At 37.5% G+C, this 14,563-nt stretch overlaps 1 protein-coding gene across 4 annotated transcripts in view; it reads right to left on the bottom strand.

The window, feature by feature from the left end:
* The window catches only part of GK5 (glycerol kinase 5), a 77,492-nt gene that overhangs the window by 36,577 nt on the left and 26,352 nt on the right, over positions 1-14,563 (bottom strand). For all 4 annotated transcript variants that reach the window (XR_004286750.1, XM_032346943.1, XM_032346958.1 and 1 more), the window contains exons 5-9: positions 8,716-8,847; positions 5,863-5,938; positions 5,032-5,093; positions 4,877-4,950; positions 4,614-4,674 (exon numbers count right to left, since the gene is read on the bottom strand). Coding sequence is in view for 3 of the 4 variants with exons in the window: in XM_032346943.1 (XP_032202834.1) it covers positions 4,614-4,674; positions 4,877-4,950; positions 5,032-5,093; positions 5,863-5,938; positions 8,716-8,847 (405 nt within the window). In the remaining variant the exon portion in view is untranslated. The remainder of the gene's footprint in view (positions 1-4,613; positions 4,675-4,876; positions 4,951-5,031; positions 5,094-5,862; positions 5,939-8,715; positions 8,848-14,563) is intronic.

The following is a 14,563-nucleotide window of genomic DNA, read 5'->3' as shown; positions in this document are numbered from 1 at the left end:
TTAACCCACTGAGCCACCCCGGCGCCCCAAAGATCTGTTTATTTTAGAGAGAGCGAGAGAATGTGCATGTGCACGTGCACAAGCGGGAGGGGCACGGGGAGAGGGAGAGAGAATTTTAAGCAGACTTCACATGGAGCACAGAGCCCAGTGTGGGTCTCAGTCCCACAACTCAGAGATCACAACCTAAGCCGAAACCAAGAGTTGGCTGCTTAATGGTGCTACCCAGGTACCCTAAGATATGTCTATGTTAATTAAACCAACAACCTTAAAGTAGCTTTCATATCAAATATTTACCCAGATTTTGTGAGCTTGAGAAAATATTTGGATTCGTTTCTTTCTGAGAGTTTTAGGATATCTAATCCTTACTGGTGTTTGCCTTTAAACCAAGTAAACAGAGCTCTTTTACAAATTAATTTTAGCAATACCATCCAGAAGTAGAAAATTATCTCACACTTAATATATACATAGAGAAAGAGAGACAGACAGATGCACACAAAGACCCTATAGTTACTAATATTTGCAGATAAGATTTTTTAAGATTTGTATTTGTCCCTAGGATTGATCTTAAGGAGGTAATGCTAGAGTTTGGGAAAAGAGCTCCTTTGCAGGTTTGTATTTTTAAAAAGTCTTCTTTCCCTTTTTTCTCTCAGTATCTGGAGATTGTGGGCTTTGTTTACATTTCTAAGACATGATAAGACATAAACATCATGGGACAGGGAAAGAATGCAAGTTCCTCCAGGAAGGACTCTGCTTTCCTAGAGCCAAAAATTTACAATCTGTTTGAGATAAACAGGGGAAGTTTTGGGATTGGTAAAGAAATAGGTAAACTCTGAATTGCCTCTAGAGCTATATTTCTAGTTTTATAAATATTGCAGGATAAGGACAATTGCTTCACTTCCTCCAGGAACTGGGTTGCAACTTAAATGACTTTATAGGTTGATCTACCTACTCAACTCTGTTATTCTCAGTTTCCTTCTTTTTTCCTGGGGACATGGTTCTAATTTTAAATATTTCTGGTGGTACAGAATAAGAACCCATGGGTGTAAGAAAGATCCCCAAAGAGAGTGCAAAGGATATTACCTTCCCAAGATCTAAAGTCACTCCAAATGATAGCCACAGAACCAAAATCTGCATGTCTCATGCGGGCAGAAAGACAAGCCCAGTCACATAAAACTAGAGAAACGAGAAGGCACTACAGATCTCTGGGAGAGAAAGGATCAATAGTCAGTGGGCCTGGATTTGGAAAGGAAGAGACAATGTGAAATTTTATTTTCCTCTCTAGACTGCACACTACAGATAGAGATTTGGAAGGAACTGGTTCAGGTAAGAATTTTCACCCTTTGCTGTAAGTTTTTCTAGGATCCCCTCTGTAGGCTCTGGTACCTACCAGACTTTCTCCTTTGCTGTTTGAGGGAATAACGTAGCAGTTTCACCAGAAAATCCCTCCGTTTCAATGACTCTGGGATGGGCCCATATGGGGTCCTCCTATGAAGTAAATACGGGGGTGTATGTAAGGCCAATGTGGTGGAGTTTTGTTTATGGTTGTGTAGTCTTTTCAGAGTGGAAAAAAATTCAGACAAAGGATTAGTAGAACGAGTACTCCAAGGAGGATAAAGGGGAGCAACAGGAACTACGCTGGTCTTACAGTCTTTTGTTTTGGGCACCTCTTCTCTCTTTTTCACTAGCCTTTTGCAATGAGTCTTTTAATGAAACAATATGGGAATTCTGAAACCTTTTATTTAGAGGCTTCTGCTTGCCAATGAAAACAGGTATCCCATTCTGTTTAATTTGGGAATCCTTCCTTTCAAGTGCACTTCTTAAATGATTTTATCAAATTGGAACAGTCCCCATAATGACCATTGTATTTCTAGGTTGTAATTCTCTGGACGGCTGGAGCAGTTTGGTAGGATTCTCAGCACAAACAGAGTTAACCTATATTTCTGTCCAGCTGCATCTAGCTACAAATGGTGTGCAACTCATATTTCTGTCTGGACTTATTTGGGGACCCTTGACCTGACAGTTAATGAGCCAAGCTCCCCAGGACACTGAACAAGCTTAGTAAGATTTTGCCATTTTTGCAAGATACCTACAACTTCTAGAACTATAGTTCTTAGACATAAAATAAACAGATGCACTGGAAGGTGGCATGCTTTGACTCTTTAAAATTTAAGGATTCCATTAGCTAAGGCTTGAGTTCTCAGAGCCAAACTAACACCTAAAAGGGATGGGCTACTGGGCCGGGGATCTTGCATGTTTTACAGAGTACTTCATCATATAGAGGTTTTCTTGAGGTTGGTGGGCGAACTTGTATCAATCTAACCCATTTTCTTGAGGTGGTAAGTGCTCTAATAGCCTTCAAATGCTCACCCTGTGCCCACCAATTTTCCAGTTTTTTGGTCTCTGAGATCCCTGTTAGTGATAGCCTTTATCTACACAAAACAAGACAAATATGCGCACCTTAATGTATAAGCGACAACCAAGAGATGTTACTGTGCCCCAGCCAAGAGAAGGCCCTGTGCTCACCACAGACAATTCTTGTGGAATCTTGCTGGGGTTTTCCAGCAATTCCAGGGGGAATTATGGCCTGAAAGGCTAGGGATTTGCCATTGGGCAGACATTTTTCCCAGCTCAGCTGGACTCTAGGCAAAACTGCCAGCTCTGGGCATAACCATCTGGCAGTTCAGGCTATAAAGGAAGGCCATTTACACTGGGGGAGCTTGAATGAACTAAGAGTGGAGCTCTGACCCAAAAGGGGACTTGCCCATAGCCCTCAGGAACAGCAAGAAACACATGAATTCAAAGGGTTCATGGGGTACCATGCCTGTGTTTCTCATTGTCCCCAGATGCTGCTGGAAGTTTGCTTTGGATCCTGTTGCTGCCTGCCACCAAATCTGTTAAATAACAATAATTCAACAAAGGAAATTTTCTTTTCTTTTCTTTTTTTTAAGATTTTATTTATTTATTTTAGAGAGAATGACAGAGAGAGCCAGAGAGCATAAACACGGGGTGGGGGAGAGGCAGAGGAAGAAGCAGACTTCCTGCTGAGCAGGGAGTCCAATGAAGGACTCGATCCTAGGACCCTGGGATCATGACCTGAGCAGAAGGCAGACACTTCACTGAGTCACCCAGACGCCGCCAACTGAGTAAATTTTAAAGATCTAACTGGCTTTATTAATCAATTCATGAATTAGATGGTATCCCATCTAGCAATTACGGGGAGCACCAAAGAGCTACAGAAAAGGAAAGTTTTTTTTTTTTTTTTTTTTTTTAAGTAGGTTCCACCCCCATCATAAAGCCCAATGTGGGGCTTGAACTCATGACCCTGAAATCAAGACCTGAGCTGAGATTAAGAGTTGGTCACTTTACCAACCAAACCACCCAGGTGCCCCAGAAAAGGAAAAAATGAAATTATTAGCAAAAAAAAAAAATCCATTGTTTTAGGTAAGGCTGCCCTAAGGGGAAAGAAAGGGGCCTATCAGAAACTTTCCTAGCACGGATGGAAAAGTTCCGCATTGACAGGTAAGGGTTACATTTCTGAGGGATTGAAACTGCAGTTAAGGAAGGTATTAAGTCTTCGTTTAGGCTGCCATTTTAGGCCTATTGTTTTCTTCCACCACCCCCCCCCACCCCTGCTCTTTCTTTCAAGATTTCATTTTTAAGTAATCTCTACACCCAACATGGGGCTCGAATTTACAATCCCAAGATCAAGAGCTGCGTGCTCCACCAACTGAGCCAGCCAGGTGCCCCTCTTTTTAACAATGTATAGTAATATTTTAAAAGCCAAAACTCCTCTAAAGAACACTTTGTCACTAAACTTCGACTGTTCCTCTAAACCTGAGCCTACCATGAAGTTGATTAAGACTGACCCTCTCTAAATGACCAGGAATTTTTAACTTGGAAATAAATTCCCCTTCTCTCACCTGATTCCTCCACCTACTATGGCAATCATCCACCTAAGAAAGATGGTCTATATTTCCTGCGTAAGCTATTACAGGAAACCAAAGTCAAGGTTGGAGCTTCCGCAGAGCCCTTCAACCAGGGGGCAAATCCTTGAAATTCTCTAAGTTCTAGATCTTTCATCCAGACAGAAAGAGTATAATCAAGAAAGAACTTCAAAAACCTGAAATAATTAATTTTTCACTCTTCTATAATTTCTCTACTCGTCTATGTTGGCTAAGGATTTTATAAAATATAAATACAACATTTTATTTATTTTAAGTTGCCTTGTCACTGTTTGGTTATACTGTATCAAATAGAAACTAAGCAATGGCCCTATCCTTTGTTTTTTGTCTCAGAGTTATCAAATATAAGCCACACATTATTCAGAATACAACATTAAAAAAATTTACAGTTTTCTGAAAAACAAAATATATATAAAAGTCAGAAAAGATCAGAAAGTGCTTTCATGTCAGAAGACTGGCCCAGTGGGTCCCCTTACCAGAATACAGAAAATACTCCTGGTTCTATCCAGGGCACATTAACTTAAAAAGAAAAAAATACTTTAATTTTATTCTGCAAGGACCACTAATCCTCTTAAATATAATCCCAACTATCCATGTATATATTATTTAGTTTATACTATGCATGGAGAAACCCTCAAGTTTTCTACTTACCAAGGCCACTATTGGTATAGGCACACCAAATATCTCTTCATCCACTGATCCAAAATTGTGGCTTCAAACAAAATTGATTAAAAAGTCAGTCACAGCTCTAGAAATATTAATTCTAAAATTCAGCAAATTGATTTGTAGACAAATAACAAGTAACAAAAACAAATAACAAATAACAAAAACAAATAACAAAATGCTTTCCCCACTAAGGCAAAATGAATTCAGGGACAATTTTGCTAGTTTCTATAACTGATGTTCATTATTACCTTGTATCCTTCACAGGAGGCAGGATAGACAGTGGTATTGAAAGCAGGGAAGTAAGGATCCTGCTCCAGTGCATCTGAGCATAAAAATATGTCATCAGAATCCAAGCTAAATTATACAAAAATTGTGATTCAAAAGGAAAAAATAACAACTTTACCTTAAAAGGGTCAAATAGTCCAGTTGCACTGGCATTTGAAAAATCCGTGGCAAATTCAGAACCTGAATTCACATTGAAGATATTATATTATCAAGTAGTATCAATCAACAGCTATCCCTAGTTTATAATCTAGACCTCTCTCTGGCCTCAAATTCATTCCAAAATGTATATTTCCACTGCAAAATCTCCAAAGCAATTTCCCACTTAATCTTTTTGAACTTTTATAGTTTACGAAATCTCTTTCATATACATTGTCACATCGTGATCCCCAGTTTATTTTGTTATTTATTTTAAAGATTTATTTATTTGAAAGAAAGAGAGAGAGAGCACTCGAGTCAGGGCAGGAACAGAGGGAGAGAATCTCAAGCAGACTCCCCACGCAGGTAAAGACTGACCTCAGGGCTCTATCTCATGACCCTGAGATCATGACCTGAGCCAAAACCAAGAGTTAGAGCTTAACTGACTGCCACCAAAGCATTCTGATCCCCAGTTTAAGGATAAGGAAAGGGGTTCAAAGGTGTAATATGATTGCCTATAGATTCCCAGCTGCAAAGGACAAATTTGTTATCGTACTCGAGTCTTTACCACTTTTGAAATTAAAACTGTTCCTCCATCTTGTGTTTGAGGTCTTATCACAATTTAAAAATCACCCTCACCTTACAAATCTAAAATTTATCTACCTTTACTATAATATGTAGTTACTCCAGTACCAAGAAGCAATATGTCTGGGATAAGGGAAGGGGAAAAAAAGTAAACTCCACTTTTTTAGGTGAATCATTTCTATCAATCAAATTTCAGTTACTTGAAATAGATCTAGCAGATCATCTTTACCTTTTGTGAGCTTATGTAACAACCAGGTATCAACAGTCCCAAAGCAGCAATTATCTTCTTCAATTGCATTTTGTACCTAGAAAACACAACATCACAAAACTGACTCAAAAAGGCTAAATTAGGGGTAACTAGGTGGCTCAGTGGGTTAAGCCTCTTCCTTCAGCTTAGGTCATGATCTCAGGGTCCTGGGATCGAGCCCCACACTGGGCTCTCTGCTCAGCAGGGAGCCTGATTCTCCCTCTTGCTCTGCCTGCCTCTCTATTTATGATCTCTCTCTCTCTGTCAAATAAATAAATAAAATCCTTTTTTTTAAAGGCTAAATTTTGAAGTGTATGATTAAGTGCCAATCAGTAAATACAATATAATCCCATTTTTTGATAAGAATGAATATATATAAAGAAATTATTTTAAAAATATACCCCAAAAAGTTCTAAGCAATTACTATAAGGTAAAAGAGGATTTAATTTTACAAGAAACATGTTACTTTTGTGATGAAAAATAAAGTAAATATACATATTTTTAGCTTAGACATATGAATATGTCTACACAAAGTCTAAAACAGGATGGTATACTATGATTACAGTTCAAATCCAACTCACTGCCTATTTCTGTACAGCAAGTTAAGAATGGTTTTTAAGTTCTCTAATTGTTTTTTAAAAAGAATACTTTGTGACATATGAAAAAGTATATGAAATTCAAATTTCAGGATCCATAGATAAAATGGCACTAGAATGTAGCCATGCTCACCTGTTTCTGTGTTATTTATGGCTGTATTCGCACTACAATGGCAGAGTAGTTGTGACAGAAACCTTATGGCCATCCAAGTCTAAATTATGACTATCTGGCATGTTAAAGAAAAATGTGCTAATCCTTAGCATAAAGCATGCCAAAGGAAACAAAAGTATCACAACCTCTTTAAATTAGCCAACAGAGACAATGAAACGATTGTTGAGCTATCTTTTTTTTTTTTTTTTTTTTTTAAATAGGCTCTACACTCAATGTGGGGTGCAAACTCACGACCCAAGATTAAAAGTGGCATGCTCTACTGACTGAGCCAGCCAGGTGCCCTAAGGTATTACTAACATAGTGGAAACCATGCCCTTTATCATACTTCACCACCTCGCCAACTCTTATTTGTCCTTCAAGACTAGCAGTTCCTGGCTTTGTCCAAGCCAGCACTCTACGGAAATCTTCTAACCCTTATCTCACATCATTACTTCCCTGTTAGATCCTCAGCTCCTTAAGAGCAGGACTACATTTGCAAGTCCAACACCTAGGAGGGTTCCTGGTATATAGCATATGCTTAAAACATGTCTCCTAAATAAATGAGATAAAAAGAATAGCAAATGAATCCATTTAAGGGTGAATTATATTTCAACAGCGGAAAGGATCAATAAAATGAAAACACATGACATAAACTCCAAAAAAGAAGTCATTTGTAGATTATTTATAACAAATATTTGAAGATCCCATTCAGGTTTTATACCACTTAAATATGGAGTGCTTAAAGTAATATTACTTTATTTCAAATTCTTTTTAAATTTAGAAACTGTGATTCTAAAATTTGTTCCAGATCAGAGAAAGATTAATCAGTAAGCAGCAACAATGCCTGCCAAGTAGTAAGTTCATCTGTTCCTTCAAAAAAACATTTGAGAGTCAGGTCCTCTGATAGGTAGTAGGCCCATTCAAAAACAGAGTCCATATTAGGGTTTCCCATGCTTGCTTTGGGTTAAGAATCCAAATAGTTCTACCCTGTAAGTAAGGGTAAACCAGAAAGACAGGCTCTCACAGGAAATGAAGCTGTTTTGAATCACCTCAATCATTAACTTGGGTTGAAGTAATCCTTGTGCCTCGAAAATGGAAGAAACAGGGCACCTGGGTGGCTCAGTTGGTTAAGCAACTGCCTTTGGCTCAGTCATGATCCTGGAGGATCAAGTCCCACAAGAGACTCCCTGCTCAGCAGGGAGTCTGCTTCTCCCTCTGACCCACTACCCTCTCATGCTCTCTATTCTCTCTCTCAAATAAATAAAAAATCTTAAAATAAATTTTAAAAAATCACAAGGAGAGATCACTATTTAACTACTAAAGTGGCTAAAATTTAAAAAAAAAACCACTGATAATACCAATTATGATGGTACATGAAATATGAAGTCCTCTCATTGATTGATGGTAGGTAAATAAATTATCAAAAACTGTGGGAGAATTTTGGACATTATCCACTAAAAGTGAAGAGAGATATACATACACATTCATGCCCTAAAAACCCCATTCCCATATATAAATACAGCAGAAATGCCTTTACATATACCCCAAAGACAGCATTATTCATAATAGCCCCAAAGTAGAGATAACTCAAATGCACACGAACAGAATGGATAAATGGATAGTGATAAAAATCATATATTGAACACTAAATAGCAATGAAAATATAAGAAAATTTATTTACACATTAATACAAATTTTTAAAAATTCAGGTAAAACTACAGTGTTGAGGAAGAAAACACCTAAGTAAAAAAGTAAAAGTTGAAAGAAAATGGGATACACAGTATCACAATGTTCTATTTCTTGATTCAAGTAGTGTTACACAGATGTTTGCTCCACAATCAATGAGTGGTAAATTTTTGTTTTGTCTGTTTTTCTATATGTGTTATGACTTACAATAAAAGGTTTTAAAAAAAAATAGAGTAAAGATTCCTGTATTCCATCCCAATATGTAGCGGACACTTAATTTTCCCTCAGATAATCAAATTACTTAATTTTCCCTCAAATAATCAAATCACTATTGTTATTCCTTTACTTTTTCTTCCCTATAGTCCACACACACACATACATACCCACACAATTTTTCCTTACCTCAACCAAGTTCTGTAAAATCCAGGCCAATCTCAAAGAAACATGCTGGTTTGTGAAACTGAACAAACTGACTGTTAAAAATCGTTTATTTCTAGTAAAAAAGTGCAGCACTCGGCAGAAATTCTGTAATAGCTATTAAAAAAAGACATTTTAGGAAAATACATTTAATGATGTTTGATATTTCTATATTAATTCTACACACATGAAAACAAACCCAATAACAAACAAATCATTCAAGTACTTATAGGATTTTTAGCACTTAGAGAAAAGAAGTAAAGTAATATTACTCTAAGTGGATAATTTGTATTCTAACATATGAAATGTAACATATCTACTATGACCTTCTTTAGCAAACACAAGAAGTTCAAGATAAAGTCTTTTAAAATAAAAGGGAGAGAGTCAAGGGATAAGGCTATATTCTGATTAGACACATATTTTTAGTGAAGTCAGTATTAAACTATAAGGGAAACTCCCCTACATATTAAGTACCTAAAATCTGGGGTGTATGATTTCATTTAATACTATCTGTACTTATCTCAATCAAAGTTGAAATATATATAGTTTAAAATTTACTTCTTAGTAAGCAAAATCTTAAATTAAAAAGAAAAAGTCTTTCATAGAAAGCCAGCTTTGAGTTTTAAAGTTTGTCAGACATAGTAATAAATAAATAAATAAATAAATAAATAAATAAATGAATAAAAACTTTATCCTGCCACCTACTATAAGAATGCAGATGGAGGGGGAGGAGTCAAGATGGCGGAGAAGTAGCAGGCTGAGACTACATCAGGTAGCAGGAGATCAGCTAGATAGCTTATCAAACCATTGCAAACACCAATCCAACGGGAGATCGAAGAAGAACAGCAATTCTAGAAACAGAAAATGGACCACTTTCTGAAAGGTAGGACCAGCACAGAAGTGAATCCAAAGTGATGGGAAGATGGACTGCGGCGGGGAGGGGCCGGCTGCCGGCAAGCGGCTGAGCAAAGGAACATAAAATCAGGACTTTTAAAAGTCTGCTCCACTGAGGGACATAGCTCCAGAGGCTAAACAGGGGTGAAGCCCACACAGGGCCAGCGTGGCCCTAGGTCCCGCAGGGTCACAGAAGGATCGGGGGTGCCTGAGTGTCACAGAGCTTGCATGTATTAGACCGGGGAAGCAGGCTATGGAGACAGAGCCGAGGAGTGAGCTCTCAGCTCTGGATTACCTTGAACCTGTCACAGGCTCGTTGAGCTTGGAGCGTGGCCGGAGGCCAGGGAGATGGGAGTGATTGGGCTCTTTTCTCTGAGGGCACACTGAGGAATGCTCCTCCGGGCCGGAGACTGGGAAGCCGCCATTTTCATTCCCGTCCTCCGTCCTCCGGAACTCTACAGAAAGCGTTCAGGGGACATGAACCGAGCAGATTACTTAGCCCGGCCCCTGGTAATTCCGCCTCAGGCAAAGACACTTGAGAATCACTACAAGAGGCCCCTCCCCCAGAAGATCAACAAGAAATCCAGCCAAGACAAAGTTCACCTACCAAGGAGAGCAGCAGAATTCCAGTGGAGGAGAAAGCAAAGCACGGAACTCATGGCTTTCTCCCCATGATTCTTCAGTCTTGCGGTTAATTTAAATTTTTTTTTATTTTTATTTTTTCTGCTAAATTGTTTTTAACTTTTACCCTTTTCTTTTTTAACTTTTTTTCACTAGTTTATCTAATACATATATATTTTTTCTTTTTAATATTTTTTCTCTATTTGTTTTCTTTTTAAATTTTTTTTTTTCTGAACTTCTTTTTATCCCCTTTCTCCCTCCCACAATTTGGGGTCTCTTCTGATTTGCTTAAAGTGCATTTTCCTGGGGTCTTTGCCACCCTTATTTGCTCCTTCATATACTCTTACCTGGACAAAATGACAAGGTGGAAAAACTCACCACAAAAAAAAGAACAAGAGGCAGTACCAAAGGCTAGGGACCTAATCAATACAGACACTGGTAATATGTCAGATCTAGAGTTCAGAATGACAATTCTCAAGGTTCTAGCCGGGCTCGAAAAAGGCATGGAAGATATTAGAGAAACCCTCTCGGGAGAGACAAAAGCCTTCTGAGAAATAAAAGAACTAAAATCTAACCAAGTTGAAATTTAAAAAAGCTATTAATGAGGTGCAATAAAAAAATGGAGGCTCTCACTGCTAGGATAAATGAGGCAGAAGAAAGAATTAGTGATATAGAAGACCAAATGACAGACAATAAAGAAGCTGAGCAAAAGAGGGACAAACAAATACTGGACCACAAGGGGAGAATTCGAGATATAAGTGACACCATAAGATGAAACAACATTAGAATAATTGGGATTCCAGAAGAAGAAAGAGAGAGGGGAGCAGAAGGTTTATTGGAGAGAATTACTGTAGAGAATTTCCCTAATATGGCAAAGGGAACAAGCATCAAAATCCAGGAGGTGCAGAGAACGCCCCTCAAAATCATCAAGAATAGGTCCACACCCTCTCACCTAATAGTAAAATTTACAAGTTTTAGCGACAAAGAGAAAATCCTGAAAGCAGCCCGGGAAAAGAAGTCTGTAACATACAATGGTAAAAATATTAGATTGGCAGCGGACTTATCCACAGAGACCTGGCAGGCCAGAAAAAACTGGCATGATATATTCAGAGCACTAAACAAGAATAACATGCAGCCAAGAATACTATATCCAGCTAGGCTATCATTGAAAATAGAAGGAGAGATAAAAAGCTTCCAGGACAAACAAAAACTGAAAGAATTTGCAAACACCAAACCAGCTCTACAAGAAATATTGAAAGGGGTCCTGTAAGCAAAGAGAGAGCCTAGAAGTAGTAGATCAGAAAGGAACAGAGACAATATATAGTAACAGTCACCTTACAGGCAATACAATGGCACTAAATTCATATGTCTCAATAGTGACCCTCAATGTTAATGGGCTAAATGCCCCAATCAAAAGACACAGGGCATCAGAATGGATAAAAAACCAAAACCCATCAATGTGTTGCCTACAAGAAACTCATTTTAGACCCGAGGACACCTCCAGATTTAAAGTGAGGGGGTGGAAAACAATTTACCATGCTAATGGACATTAGAAGAAAGCTGGGGTGGCAATCCTTATATCAGATCAATTAGATTTTAAGCCAAAGACTATAATAAGCGATGAGGAAGAACACTATATCATACTCAAAGGGTCTGTCCAACAAGAAGATCTAACAATTTTAAATATCTATGCCCCCAACGTGGGAGCAGCCAACTATATAAACCAATTAATAACAAAATCAAAGAAACACATCAACAATAATACAATACAATAATAGAGGACTTTAACACTCCCCTCACTGAAATGGACAGATCATCCAAGCAAAAGATCAACAAGGAAATAAAGGTCTTAAATAATACACTGGACCAGATGGACATCACAGATATATTCATAACATTTCATCCCAAAGCAAGAGAATACACATTCTTCTCTAGTGCACATGGAACATTCTCCAGAATAGATCACATCCTGGGTCATAAATCAGGTCTCAACTGGTATCAAAAGACTGGGATCATTCCCTGCATATTTTCAGACCACAATGCTCTGAAGCTAGAACTCAATCACAAGAGGAAATTTGGAAAGAACCCAAATACATGAAGCCTAAACAGCATCCTTCTAAAGAAGGAATGGGTCAACCAGGAAATTAAAGAAGAATTGAAAAAATTCATGGAAACAAATGATAATGAAAACACAACGGTTCAAAATCTGTGGGGCACAGCAAAGGCAGTCATGAGAGGCAGAAAAAGCCTTTCTCAAGAAACAAGAAAGGTCTCAAATACACAACCTAACCCTACACCTAAAGGAGCTAGAGAAAGAACAAGAAAGAAAGCCTAAACCCAGAAGGAGAAGAGAAATAATAAATATCAGAGCAGAAATCAATGAAATAGAAACCAAAAACAAAACAAAACAAAAAAGCAAAAATAAAAAAACAAAAAACAATAGAACAAATCAATGAAACTAGGAGCTGGTTCTTTGAATGAATTAATAAGATTGATAAATCCCTGGCCAGACTTATCAAAAAGAAAAGAGAAAGGATCCAAATAAACAAAATCATGAATGAAAGAGGAGAGATCACAACTAACACCCAAGAAATACAATTATAAGAACATACTATGAGCAGCTCTATGCAAACAAATTTGACAATCTGGAAGAAATGGATGCATTCCTAAAGACATATAAACTACCACAACTCAACCAGGAAGAAATAGAAAACCTGAACAGACCCATAACCAGTAAGGAGATTGAAAGAGTCATCAAAAATCTCCAAACAAACAAAAGCCCAGGGTCAGATGGCTTCCCAGGGGAATTCTACCAAACATTTAAAGAAGAACTAATTCCTATTCTCCTAAAACTGTTCCAAAAAATAGAAATGGAAGGAAAACTTCCAAACTCATTTTATGAGGCCAGCATCACCTTGATCCCAAAACCAGACAAGGATCCCATCAACAAAGAGAACTACAGACCAATATCCTTAATGAACACAGATGCGAAAATTCTTACCAAAATACTAGTCAATAGGATTCAACAGTACATTAAAAGGATTATTCACCACGACCAAGTGGGATTTATTCCAAGGCTGCAAGGTTGGTTCAACATCTGCAAATCAATCATATAACACATCAATAAAAGAAAGAACAAGAACCATATGATACTCTCAATAGATGCTGAAAAAGCATTTGACAAAGTACAGAATCCATTCCTGATCAAAACTCTTCAAAGTGTAGGGATAGAGGGCACATACCTCAATATTATCAAAGCCATCTATGAAAAACCCACTGCAAATATCATTCTCAATGGAGAAAAACTGAAAGCTTTTCCACTAAGGTCAGGAACACGACAGGGATGTCCATTATCACCACTGCTATTCAACACAGTCCTAGAAGTCCTAGCCTCAGCAATCAGACAATAAAAGGAAATTAAAGGCATCCAAATCGGCAAAGAAGTCAAACTATCACTCTTCGCAGATGATATGATACTATATGTGGAAAACCCAAAAGACTCCACTCCAAAACTGCAGAACTTGTACAGGAATTTAGTAAAGTGTCAGGATATAAAATCAATGCACAGAAATCAGGTGCATTTCTCTACACCAAAAATAAAACAGAAAAAGAGAAATTAAGGAGTCAATCCCATTTACAATTGCAACCAAAACTATAAGATACCTAGGAATAAACCTAATAACCAATACTGAATGTACCACCAAAAAAAAAAATCCTGCTATTTAAATTGCAATTTAATGCTAAGATATAATTGATGGTTAAAATGATTTTTAAAAATAAGCAGTTAAAAATACATCTTGCTTGGTGTGCCTGGCTGGCTTAGTCAGTGGAGCATGCAACTCTTGATCTTGGAGTTGTGAGTTCAAGACTCACACTGGGTGTAGAGATACTTAAAAAGAAATTCTTAAAAAAAAAAAAAAATCCTGAAAAAAAAAGAAAACCTAACCAACCAAACAAAAACACCTTGCTTAAAAAAATCACCCTTTTTAAATTGGGGAAAAAAAAAAAATGTATGCCTTATAACTCACACATTGTTGGTGAGAATATAAATGATGCAGCTACTCTGGAAAAAAGTCTGACAGTTTCTTATGAAACAAAACATGCAATTACTATTTGACCTAGCAATTAATTGTACCTTTGGGGTATTATCCTAGACAAATGAAAACTCATGTTCACAGAAAATTCTGTACACAAATGTTCAAAACAGCTCTATTTGTAATAGCCAAAAACTGGAATTTGCACAGATGTCCTTAAACGGGTCATGCATTTGTACCACTGAATACAATTCAGCAATAAAAAGTAACAAGCTATTGACAGA

The sequence above is a fragment of the Mustela erminea genome, chromosome 1, assembly GCF_009829155.1.
Source record: "Mustela erminea isolate mMusErm1 chromosome 1, mMusErm1.Pri, whole genome shotgun sequence".
Lineage (NCBI taxonomy): Eukaryota > Metazoa > Chordata > Mammalia > Carnivora > Mustelidae > Mustela > Mustela erminea.
The sequence above is the reverse complement of the archived record's forward strand: the minus strand, read 5'-3'. Positions and strand labels throughout refer to the sequence as shown.